At 39.4% G+C, this 13,228-nt stretch overlaps 1 protein-coding gene across 3 annotated transcripts in view; it reads left to right on the forward strand.

Annotated features, from left to right (window-relative positions):
- Positions 1-13,228, forward strand: part of CR2 (complement component (3d/Epstein Barr virus) receptor 2) — a 39,409-nt gene that overhangs the window by 8,727 nt on the left and 17,454 nt on the right. For 2 of the 3 annotated variants that reach the window (XM_011937919.1, XM_011937927.1), the window contains exons 2-10: positions 5,720-6,109; positions 7,716-7,904; positions 7,989-8,088; positions 8,338-8,420; positions 8,886-9,293; positions 9,934-10,110; positions 10,191-10,281; positions 10,616-10,692; positions 12,268-12,675. In XM_011937919.1, coding sequence (XP_011793309.1) covers positions 5,720-6,109; positions 7,716-7,904; positions 7,989-8,088; positions 8,338-8,420; positions 8,886-9,293; positions 9,934-10,110; positions 10,191-10,281; positions 10,616-10,692; positions 12,268-12,675 — 1,923 coding nt within the window. Of the gene's footprint in view, positions 1-5,719; positions 6,110-7,715; positions 7,905-7,988; positions 8,089-8,337; positions 8,421-8,885; positions 9,294-9,933; positions 10,111-10,190; positions 10,282-10,615; positions 10,693-12,267; positions 12,676-13,042; positions 13,220-13,228 lie in introns of all 3 variants that reach the window. The other variant, XM_011937912.1, reaches the window with a different exon arrangement.

Below are 13,228 nucleotides of genomic sequence, written 5' to 3' on the forward strand. Positions count from 1 at the left end.
ACAAAATAGTTCGTTTGGGGCGAGATTTCTGGAGTCCAGTCACTAAACTTTGGTGACTAATTGAATGAAGAGCAGAGAGTAGAGGATGAGTTACAAAAAGGAAATGGTTAATGTGAGTTTTATTAAGGCAGAAGACTTGGTAGATGATACCACAGATTAACAGAATATATATAAAAATGGAAAATGAAAACTCTAAGTTATAATTGACCACAAATAAAGTTGGCGTCCATGCAGAGAAATATAGACTGTGTGCATTAAACAAGTAGTGTTCTAGAGTTGACTGATCCTTTGGAAAGTTTTGTAAATGTAAGAATTTCTGTGAGTAAAAATAAGCAGGCCTGTCAGCAAGTCCAGTCAGGTTGAGATCTAACATAAAACACAAAAAGTCTCCAAAAAGTCTCCTAAATCCCAGTCTGAAATTCTGTTTGGGTTGGTTTGGTTTTCTTTTGTAGGTAAATCATGTATGATTCATAGAGTACACCTTTAGGACTCTGTGATTACACACATGGGTATTGCATTTGGGTCGACAGTGACGTATTTTTGTAATAAAGGGTGGGTTGGCAGGAGACATTTCCAGGGTACATGGATACCAGAACAGCAGTTCCAACAAACCAGAAACCGTCACTCTTCCAAAAGAGATCTGAGTAATTGCCACATACTTTTTAAAATAAATAAGGAAAAAGGAATCACCTCCCTGATCTACTCCAGAGACACTGCTTCAAGATTACCAGCTAGAGAGGATTCCTTGGAGACAAGGAAGTTTTGGCTACTCTCTTCCGATTTTAAATCTCCAGTGCTACTGCCCAGGGGCTTGAATTTCATTTGGCTTTAAATTGTATGAGTCCTTAATCTATCACCCCTACTTGTCATAAATGATATTCTATTCTTTGCTATTCTTTCAGTAGAGAAAGAACTAAGCTTTTCTAAAATGTAAGTCTAGCTGGGAGATGATCATTCATCTCTTTTTTATTTTTATTTTTATTTTAAGTTCTGGGGTACATGTGCAGGATGTGCAGTTTTGTTACATAGGTAAAGGTGTACTGTGAGATTTCTCATCTCTTTGTGTTTAGTGACTCATCTGCTACATGTATTATCTCAGACAATATTGTAACCTGGGATAATGACTTACATTTTTAGGAATGTAAGTAAAACAATCTCTTTATTGCATCCTATTTAATTCCTCTTGTCCCCTTCCAGAGGGAAATTGGGCATCTGCACACCAAAGTGAGTAGCCAGGAGGGTTACACTTGGTTTGATTAGCTCTAAGCACATAGCTATGACTTACCCATCTTCCTCATGGCCCCCAATCCTACCACACTTTCCTTTATTTACTGTCCTTTGATTATAAGTTATTTCATAGTGAATAAATGCTTACATCTAAAACATTCGAGGAGATTACACACTGCCAACTTTATTCCATGCAAAAAGTAAGCTACCCTAGGTCCCTTCTATAACAATTTGTCTGTGGTCTGGGGTGGGGACTGGTGACCAGCTCATAGCTTTTTGGTTTTTACCAGCCAGTTCCATATATCTTTTGACCTTGCTACTTCCTATTTAGAATCATCTTTGAGATCAGGATACAGAATTTCAACAAAATGGGTAAATTGCAGGCTGAGTTGCAGTTTGGATTGCAAGAATGAAGAGGAAATTCTCAGAAAGTATAATATTCTCTCTTTCTCCACCTACTCCTTGAAAAGGTATTCCTTGTAAGTCACTCCCCAATGACAGCAGCAGCAGGGAGAGAGGTTTACTGTGAAATCATCAGTGCCATATTGGATATAATAGGGAAAAGCTGTTTGACCTCTTGGTTGAGAGTCAATGCATTGCACCAGCAAAGGTAATCAAGTTGATATCTGGAGCTCTGCAGCAACCCTCCTCTTCAGTGTATTACTCTTACTTGAATGCTCAATTATAGAAGTTGAAAATGGAGTTGTGGAATCTGGATTATGTTCATTTTTAAAAAATGATACAGTGATATTTAAGTGTAAGCTTGGTTTTACCATGAAAGGCAGCAATGTAATATGATGTCAACTAAACAGCAAACAGAATCCTCTACTGCCAAAGTGCTTCAGGGGTGAGTTGGGCTGAAACTTCAGGATCTAGAAATAAAACAAGGTTTTTTTGGGAAACAGATATATGGTACCTATGGAAAGAGCAGAAGGAAGATAGTATGTGTGGTTGCATTTTCTAGATAAAGAGGTTTTTATTGTTGTTGTTTGTTTTTTGTTTCTGTTTTTGTTTTTTTGAGATGGAGTCTCACTCAGTTGCCCAGGCTGGAGTGCAATGGCATGATCTTGGCTCAGTGCAAACTCTACCTCCTGGGTTCAAGTGATTCTCCTGTCTCCGCCTCCCGAGTAGCTGGGATTACAGGCACCCGCCATCTGCCTGACTAAATTCTGTATTTTTGTAGAGATGGGGTTTCACCATGTTGGCCAGACTGGTCTTGAACTCCTGACCTCAGATGATCCACCTGCCTCAGCCTCCCAAAGTACTGGAATTACAGACGTGAACCACCACACCTGGCCTAGTTAAAGAGTTTAAAAGTGAACTTTGAAAGTAATATCTAAATGTTTCAGATGTAGGACTTCTTTCTCTTTTGTATTTTGGCGCAGTACTAGATCTGTGTTATTGTAGGGGAAATTAAAAGATGCTTTTTTAAAAAGCAGATAGCACCAAAGTCAATGATTAGAGATTTTGTGTGTGTGTGTGTGTGTGTGTGTATATATATATATGACTAGATTTTATTCAAATCAAGATAAGATGAACTCTCAATTCCATTGGCTGAACTCTCAATCCCATTGGCCACACCAATGGGGGAAATTGGCTGAGATCAGAATTTGACTCAAAATACTGTAGATGGGCACATGTCTCAGGACATCCTGAGGCTGTATCACAGGCACAAAATTAAAAATAAAAAAATACTGTGGACATTATACATTTTCATACTGAAAAATGAAGCCTTTATGAAAGAAAGCTAGTCGTCAGGTTGAGTCTGCACCCTCCATACTCCCCTTCTCCTCTTCTTTTACTGGGAAGTGTCTGACTCTCTAAAAACCTGGCAACATTGAAAGCTTTGTCCACAAAGCTCAGAAACCTCATTAGCCTTGTTTTTGGAGCAGGAAGGAAGAGGTAGATTTTGGTGGTGAAAATGTGTTGCAAAAGTTTGGTTTCACTGGCTACAATATTGGTGAGAGAATGGCTCAGACCCTTTGAACTGAATGAAATGGAAAATGATGAGTAAGGTAATGTTTCCTGTCATAAATCAAGATAAAGAAAACAGTTATAAAGTTCAACATTTCTGAAAAAAATAATGCATGTCAGCTCTGCTCTATGTCACCCAAAGGACTCTCTGCCTTACCTTTAGGACAGCTTATGTGAACACCTTCATCCCATGCCTACTAACCCCAAGCTGGTGGTAGAGAAGATTGCTCTTATTTTAGAAAGAGCTTCTCTATGCTGCAGAGAAGAATGTCTTACTCTTTTCTCAGGGAATCTGCCACCTCCACATATCTACCATGATAATTATAACAAAAGAGATAAGGAAGTGTCCTACAGATATAAGCCTGGCTACACTCTCATTGGAACTAACTCTGTGCAGTGTATGTCCTTGGAAACTTGGAACCATGTAGCACTAAAATGTGCAGGTGCCCAAAGTTCTACTCCATCTAAGGAAAACTCAGTGGTTCCCTGCGTATGTATCAACCTTGTCTCTTTTTTCCAAGTGAAATCATGGGATGCCACTCCAAACCAACTTCTCAATGGTTATGTAGCTCCTACTCCTAATCTTTAACATGGGACAGAGGTTTCCCTTGTGATGAGAGGTGAGTGTGAGGTGATGGGGCCTGAACTGAGACCTAGAACCCATAGTTAAACATTGTGAAGTGTGATCTCTAAAGACAGTTATTTTTTTTCTGACTTTTTCTCTCTTTTTCTTTGTCCTTTATGACTAAAAGCTCTGTCATTCACCAAGCTCTTTAGTTTCTCCAAATGTATGTATTACGCATGGCCAGCCAAAGCTGGGAATTGTGCTTTCAGCAGTTGAAAGAGCAAAGCTTTGGATTAGAAGTGAAGGCTCCAAATATGGAGAATGAATAGATGATCCTGGGTTCAATAAGAGGGACTCTCTGGAGTAAACTTGAGGATCAAGATGTTTGATGTTTTCTTCACTAGAAAAGGAGACTATTTTTTTCTAGATGGTCACAAGAATCTTGATATTTGGATGCAAAAGAGGGGAGGAAGAATGTTGAAAGGAATACGATTTTTAAGATTTTATTTTTCTATATGTTTTTACCTAGTCTGAAGTTATTATGTAGTTGGGTCGATCACAAATAACCTTGGACTTTTTCCCTGAAGTCAAAAATCTTAAAAATATAGATCCCATTAATACCATCAACTTGAGAGAAGTGACTAATTTGACTGAGAATTGGTTTGTTCTGGTGATGACTTGTTACCCTTTATTGTTTAATGTTCCAGTTAAATGGCAAATCTTCTAGTCAGTGTGTCCCAGAAGGAATGATAACACCCTGGAATAATAAATTTCTATCTGGGGAGTGGAAAACAAAACAACCAAGTATGGATCTTGCCTTTTGATGTTTGGTGTGTTCCCACCCATATATCAATTATCACATCTTATCCATATGTGTGCTTTGAACATATATATGCCACTCTTCTCTGTCTTCTGGAATGCAGACCAAATATGTTAAATTGATTCAGTTGAGTACATATTATATTGCAGATTCTATATATATAAAAATAACAGTTCTCAAAAGTTACCCTTACTGAAACCAAGTATAACACTGATGTGATGAAACAGTTTGGCTATATCTTCTTATGCCAGTTCTCACTCAAGACCTCCTCTTGGAGCCAAAAGAAAGTTAACTGAAAGTTCTAGAGGTTGGCAATTTTCCCTTTATTCTGAGACTGCCTCAGAAAAGGTGCGCATAACAAAGTAACTGTAAACAATATCCTTCATGGTTATTAGGACAAGTAAATGAAGAATATGAGGCCATTATTCAAAATCTCTGTTCACTTCCTGTGGCTTTTTCAAAGTGTTCCAGCATCAAGTCATGACAAATCACCTGTAGTGAGGCTGTAGTATCTTCAGCAGCAGGACCAAATGTGGTAATCACAGCCTGTACCCCTAGTTGTGTGTTTGAAACAGCCATTGAATAATTAGTATGTTCCAGGTATTGTACTTTCTCTGTTCATGTACTTTTAGCACTGGATTCTCACTACACCTTATGAAGTAGTTTGCATTATACTATAGACTAAGAAACTGAAGCTTAAAGAGGGTAAGATTTGCTTGAGGTCACACAGCTATTGAACGACTGTGGGGATTTGAAACTAGGTCTGCTGAGCTCAAATTTCCCTAATCCATGGTACCTTCCCACGTGTAACTAACGTGCCACTAATATGTTATTTTCATGTGCTAAATTTGCCTTTTATTTCATTATTAAAATTGATTAGACTCAGAACTTTTGGATACATTCTCTTCATTATTATTGTTTGGTCAGGATGATTAATGTTGATCTGTTTGCTGAGGATCAAGAAAAACGTAAGAATTTAGGAGCTTGGGAGTAAGCAGGGAAGAAATAAACTATATGTATTTTTAAGTCTGTTTCTGAAAAAGTTATGTGATATATATTTGGATATTTTACCTACATTTGAATATTTTATCACCATGATCAGTATGCCTACCAAGTTCCTTTTCTATTTTCAGGAATTTCTTGTGGCTCTCCTCCTCCTATCCTAAATGGCCGGATTAGTCATCATTCTACCCCCATCGCTCTTGGTACTGTGGTAAGGTACACGTGTTCAACTGGCTTCCGCCTCATTGGAGAAAAAAATACAATTTGCATAACTAAAGACCAAGTGGTTGGAATCTGGGATAAACCTGCTCCTAAATGTGAATATTTCAATAAATATTCTATTTGCCTTGAGCCCATAGTACCAGGAGGATACAAAATTAGAGGCTCTGTACCACCCTACATACATGGTGATTTTGTGACATTTGCCTGTAAAACCAACTTCTCCATGAACGGAAACAAGTCTGTTTGGTGTCAAGCAAATAATAGGTGGGGGCCGACACGACTACCAACCTGTGAAAGTGGTGAGTATGAAAAGAAAGCTGGGTTGGGAGGTTGGGGTCTTGCCTTTCTGTGCAGACCACACTTTGTACCCTCCTGAAGGATAAACATTGTGAACACGTAATGATGGGGGTGTAAGAAGAAAACAAGGGAAAAGGTGAAAGTTATGGCTTCTTCATTTTTCTTCATGGAGGAATATAACTGTTCATTCAAAAAACATCAGTTGAGCAAAGGAGTTTAAAGTACAATGGAAAAGTGTAATTAAACATACCTAATAATTGAGTAGGGTAAGTTTTGCCTGAGTTTGTTGGGGTTGTAGGAATGGGGTGATTTTCAACTGTATGTCTGTGTTACTGTTAAAATGAGAAGAAAGGTGGGATCTTATAGCAAAAATACACCCAATGGACTTGAAATTAATGTATAAGTATCTGCTAATTCAGTCTGGCACAGGTGATATCCTTCTCTCTGTAGTCTCTGTAAACATGTTTTGAAGTTATCCACTATTTCCCCAAGTCATCTTCTGAGCCATCACATTTCAAATAAATGCCTTTGAAAATAGGGACCTACTGTAAATTCTTTATTCCTTTTCTTTTGGTTTGGTTTATGTTGCTGCTGAAATATAAATCTGAATTTGAATTTCACAATTACAAGAATTGGCAATATTTAACAAAAATTATACTATCAAATTAGGTATTTATTTTCTTAATAAAGAACAATGTTGACAAATTTTAAGCAGATTAAAGAGCTGACAAAACTATTAAATTAGTATAAAATGGGATTGTATTTATTGTTCTATTGATAAATAGATAGCGTTGGAGAAAGGAGATCTTATGATAATCAGGAAGCTTAATGACTGTTGAAAACAATTAAGCCTTTGTAACGATTTAGACAGACATATATGTATGGACATGGAAGGATATTGTGTACATGTTGCTAAGTAGAGAAAGTAAGGCATAGAATATGTATTTGTTATAAACACACACTATATATGTATCATGCATAGGATCCCAATAAACTATATTACTAATATCTACCAGGATAGCCCTTGAAATGATAGCATGCTACTTTTGGAACAGAGAATAAGCTTAAGGATAGGGTGAGAATATAGGTGAAAACTGACATTTTTGGTAATTGAAATTTTTCACAAGGCAAATGCAATTTGCATAGTGTAACTAAAAATGAAAAATAATGTACTATTCATGGCTATTTATGGCATAAGATGGATACACTTAAACCACACCTGTTTGATCTTTAAAAGACTAGGTTGAAAGTTAGTAACAACTGGCTACCATAGATCATGTGTTATTTATTTAGATCTGTATCCTAAGTCAGCATCTAGATCAAGCTTGTCCAACTTGCTACCTGTGGACAGCATGTGGCCCAGGATGGCTTTGAATATGGCCCAAGAGAAATTCATAAACTTTCTTAAACCATTATGAGATTTTTTTTGCAATTGTTTTAGCTCATCAGCTATCATTATAATGTGTTAGTGTATATTATGTGTGGCCCAAGACAATTTTTCTTCTTCCAATGTGGCCCAGGGAAGCCAAAAGATTGGATCCCCTTGATTCTAGATTGTGAAGGATGCATCATCTGATGGCTTTTTTTTCCTGGTATGTGTGTGCAAAGTTTTCCCTCTGGAGTGTCCAGCACTTCCTATGATCCACAATGGACATCACACAAGCGAGAATGTCCGCTCCATTGCTCCAGGATTATCTGTGACTTACAGCTGTGAATCTGGTTACTTGCTTGTTGGAGAAAAGATCATTAACTGTTTGTCTTCGGGAAAATGGAGTGCTGTCCCCCCGACATGTGAAGGTACCCTAAATTTACAATCTATTTTAAGAATCTGGGCTGTTCTGTTATTTGCCACACATTTCTCATCTTTGGCTTGTTTTGTAGAGGCACGCTGTAAACCTCTAGGACGATTTCCCAATGGGAAGGTAAAGGAGCCTCCAATTCTCCAAGTTGGTGTAACTGCAAACTTTTTCTGTGATGAAGGGTGAGTGTCAGGATTATTTATGAGATTTAATTCATTTGGCTTGTGTGTGCGTGGTGTGGACTGTGAAACCTGCAGAAGGCTCCCCTGTGAGGATTTCTGGGCAGCCTGAGGTAGGGTTGTGAGAGGTAATGCTGATAAAAGGAACAGGTGCACACCGATTGAATGAACTTGTCTTGAACTGTAAGTAGAGGTTGCTGTTCTTCAGCACAAACTGCCTAATAGTTCTGAATGACAACCTTCTGTCTCCAGGTATCAACTGCAAGGCCCATCTTCTAGTCGGTGTGTAATTGCTGGACAGGGAGTTGCTTGGACCAAAACGCCAGTATGTAAAGGTAGGCTAGGCAACAATGGTCTGACAGCACTGCATTCTCAGCTTAACTAAAGTTTTTGGTTTAGTCATTGCCTTACGGACTCTTACAGAACACAGAACTCCTAGAGATCTTTAAGGATATGGTCTTCACCAAAGCATCCTTATATTTTGTTTCTTCAAGTAAAATAGGGTTCCTAGGCTTTCCCTCCTCTGAAAGCTATGTAGACCTTCTAAGTAGGTAGCCAGACCATGTACGTAAAGAAAATTGTATATCTGGTAAAAGAAATCAAAGGATCAGTAGAGTACATATACTCAGGAATGAAGCTTGAGAATCATACTTCTAAATTATGTTGCTTTAGCTGCCTTAATTGATTCATTATAGATTCAGATATCACTGTCCTAGGATAGTGGTATCAAGGAGCATCTGGGGCATTCTTTGTTTTCAGTACATCTATGATCTTGTCATTTCTTTCTGCAATTTCCCTAGAAATTTTTTGCCCATCACCTCCCCCTATTCCCAATGGAAGACATACAGGCAACTCACTAGCAAATGTCTCATATGGAAGCATAGTCACTTACACTTGTGACCCGGACCCAGAGGAAGGAGTGAACTTCATCCTTATTGGAGAGAACACTCTCCGTTGTACAGTTGATAGTCAGAAGACTGGGACCTGGAGTGGCCCTGCCCCACGCTGTGAACTTTCTACTTCTGCGGTTCAGTGTCCACATCCCCAGATCCTAAGAGGCCGAATAGTATCTGGGCAGAAAGATCGATATGCCTATAACGACACTGTGATATTTGCTTGCATGTTTGGCTTCACTTTGAAGGGCAGCAAGCAAATCCGATGCAATGCCCAAGGCACGTGGGAGCCATCTGCACCAGTCTGTGAAAAGGGTGAGTGTTCCGGTACTCAGAAAAGGTGCTTCTGATTTGTTTTCTTGAAAAATTAGAAGAAGGGGTTATGGGCTTTAAGTAGGGCCTTGTCCAGTTTATATTCCCCTCAAATCCACTAAATGTAATCAATATAAATTTTGTAGAGGGCATTCTTATCACCAGCCCCCCACCATTGTTTTATTTTATGGGAATATGCTTGGGAAAATAAATGTTAGGAATCACTAAGTTTCCCATATCTATAGGGGAAAAAATGAGGAGAAAAATTCTTGTTTGTCTTAATAGTGACTTCTTAAAAGAGAAGTCACTCAAGCCCTCATTCCTAGGGATATATCAGAATCTCCCATAAAAACATACAAGGTGATTCCTTGTGAAGGGAAGAGACAGGAGAGGAGTTGCAGCACCCAGTGGAAACTGAACAACATCTTCAGCAGCCTAAGTGCAGAAAACAACAACAACAACAAAAGATTGGGAAATGGTGACCTAAAATTACCCAAAGCTGCTGTGCAACATATGTTCTTGATCATACAGCGGCCACCAGAGTGGAATTGTAGCATGAATGTCAATTTCTTTGGCTCAGTTTCTTTCTGTGGTTGTTTACTTAAGCAGTTATGTTTTGTTTTGTTTTTGTCCTTTCATTTAGAATGCCAGGCCCCTCCTAACATCCTCAATGGGCAAAAAGAAGACAGACACATGGTCCGCTTTGCCCCTGGAACATCTATACAATATAGCTGTAACCCTGGCTATGTGCTGGTGGGAGAAGAATCCATACAGTGTACCTCTGAGGGGATATGGACAACCCCTGTACCCCAGTGCAAAGGTGCCAGACCTCAAATGTAGACGTTTTGTTCACTTTAAGATTACCTTGAATTAAATTCTCATCCTAGTCTCTTTTCTTAGTGGCAGCGTGTGAAGCTACAGAAAAGCAACTCTTGACAAAACCTCAGCACCAATTTATTAGACCAGATGTTAACTCTTCTTGCGATGAAGGGTGAGTGAAGGTTGACTCAGCCTGACTCAAGTTTGATGTATCAGCACACACTGCAGGCTCTATGTAAGAGTTTGTGTCAGGACACACTGTAAGCTCTATATAAGAGTTTGTCTCAGGTGCTTGCCTGTCACATGGTTATGGAAGTGTCTATCATACTATTTTTCCGTGCATGGAAGTTATGCCTGTGCAATGAGAGGTTGGTGCTGATGTTGGCTACATTTTTGGTGTTATTGCTCCTTGGCCTGAAAGTAGTGAGTCTGCTTGGGAGCCCATGACTCTTGCTTAACTTAGTGGTCACCTGATGGCAAAATGACATACCTGACTCTGTCTCTAGGTACAAGTTAAGTGGGAGTGTTTATCAGGAGTGTCAAGGCACAACTCCTTGGTTTATGGAGATTCGTCTTTGTAAAGGTGAGTAGCAAAAATGATACAGGAGCTGAAATAATGTGAGATCTAGACATTTCCTGGGAAATTTTTGTTTTGGGGCATGGGGAATTAGAATATTAGATTATGTTCTATTAATTTTGCCAATAGTTATGGTTGCAGTTTTGCCATGTCTTTCTTTTGCTACCTTTTTCTTCACCAATAACTTAAATGTGCTTGGTTATTGATTCTATTTTGTGATTTATGATTATGGAAATAATGACAGCAGTGATTATATGAGCCACCATCTTACTTTGGGTATACACAGTTTAGTGTAGAGGATTGGTGTCAGATCTGAATTCACAGTCTGTCTCTACTGCTTACTAGTGTGAGACCTTGAACCAATTGTACAACTCCTCTGAAACTCTAGCCTTTCTTCTGTAAAAACTGCATAAGACTACAGAGTAGGAAGTCCAGAGAATGTAAACAAAAAGTAAAAAGGGCCAGGTGCAGTAGCTCACACCTGTAATCCCAGCACTTTGGGAGGCTGAGGGGGGCAGATCACGAGGTCAGGAGATTGAGACCATCCTGGATAACATGGTGAAACCCCGTCTGTACTAAAAATACAAAAAATTAGCTAGGAATAGTGGCATGTGCCTGTGGTCCTAGCTACTTGGGAGGCTGAGGCAGGAGAATGACTTGAACCCGGGAGGCGGAGCCTGCAGTGAGCCGAGATCACACCACTGCACTCCAGCCTAGGCAACAGAGCGAGACTCCATCAAAAAATAAAATAAAATAAAATAAAAATAAAATTTAAAAAAGACTACAGACTTCAAATTATTCAAATTAAATTGTACTATTGCTACTTTCTAAATGAGGAAACTGCCTATCACAAAGTAGGTGCTCATTTAACAATAAGTTTTCTCAGCTAACCATATAAATTATCATATCAGCTGCACACGGTGGCTGATGACTGTAATCCCAGCACTTTGGAGAGGCCAAGGCAGCTGGATCACAAGGTCAGGAGATCGAGACCATCCTGGCTAACACGGTGAAACCCTGTCTCTACTAAAATACGAAAAGCTAGCTGGGCATGGTGGCTCACACTTGTAGTCCCAGCTACTCGGGAGGCTGAGGCAGGAGAATGGCATGAACCTGGGAGGCGGAGCTTGCAGTGAGCCGAGGTCGTGCTACTGCACTCCAGCCTGGGCAACACAGTGAGACTCCGTCTCAAAAAAAAAGAAAAAAAAGAAAGAAAGAAAAACTATCATATCACCTCAGCCCAAAGAGAGTACTCAAGAAAGCATAATTCTATTCCCTTGTGTCTTTTATTCTCCTATTGCCTAGTTAAGAAGAATTCTTCTTCTTTTAATTAGCAATTTACTATTGGGCCTAAACTCATAATGTGATATTAATCAACCACATTCAGTTTTAATAAAGATTTTCTTTCCTATGAAATGTGTCTAAATTGAATGTTACATACTTAATGAGCTTTCACATAACTCACATCATGAAAATGTACCCATACCATCCAGGAAACAATAGATTCATAGCCAGCATCATTTCTGTTCTTTGGTGTCTAATACAGGAACTCAATTCTACAGTATCTTTTCATCTCTCTAGAAATCACCTGCCCACCACCCCCTGTTATCTACAATGGAGCACACACCGGGAGTTCCTTAGAAGATTTTCCATACGGAACCACGGTCACTTACACATGTAACCCTGGGCCAGAAGGAGAAGTGGAATTCAGCCTCATTGGAGAGAGCACCATCCGTTGTATAAGCAATGATCAAGAAAGAGGCACCTGGAGTGGCCCTGCTCCCCTATGTGAACTTTCCCTCCTTGCTGTCCAATGCTCACATGTCCATGTTGCAAATGGATACAAGATATCTGGCAAGGAAGCCCCATATTTCTACAATGACACTGTGACATTCAAGTGTTTTAATGGATTTACTTTGAAGGGCAGTAGTCAGATTCGTTGCAAAGCTAATAACACTTGGGATCCTGAAATACCAGTTTGTGAAAAAGGTAAAAACCCAATAAGGGGGAAAGAAAAGGAGAGATTTACTTAATTATTCTTGTTTATTATCTCACACCCAAAACCACATCATGGAAAGAGGCAAGAGGGGCACAGATTACTTTCCATTTCTTCCATCCTGTAATAGATGTTCTCTGTGGTGTGTGTGTTCATGCAAATGCCCCCTTGGATCTGGGATCTATTCAGGGTAGATAATGAGAGAGCCTTTTTAAAGAGCAAACAGCATTCAGTGGTGAATTTGAGCTTCATGATCTTTGGCAGCAGAGTTTCAGATTGTCTGTCCAATGTTGTACACTTAGTGTTCTTCAGTAGAAATTCCTCTGTGTTGGTATTTATGTAGGGAGTTTTTCTCTTCAGGCTGCCAGCCACCTCCTGGGCTCCACCATGGTCGGCATACAGGTGGAAATACGGTCTTCTTTGTCTCTGGGATGACTGTAAACTACACTTGTGACCCTGGCTACTTGCTTGTGGGAAACAAATCCATTCACTGTATGCCTTCAGGAAATTGGAGTCCTTCTGCCCCACGGTGTGAAGGTACTTTCA

The sequence above is a fragment of the Colobus angolensis genome, unplaced genomic scaffold, assembly GCF_000951035.1.
Source record: "Colobus angolensis palliatus isolate OR3802 unplaced genomic scaffold, Cang.pa_1.0 Scaffold100, whole genome shotgun sequence".
NCBI lineage: Eukaryota > Metazoa > Chordata > Mammalia > Primates > Cercopithecidae > Colobus > Colobus angolensis.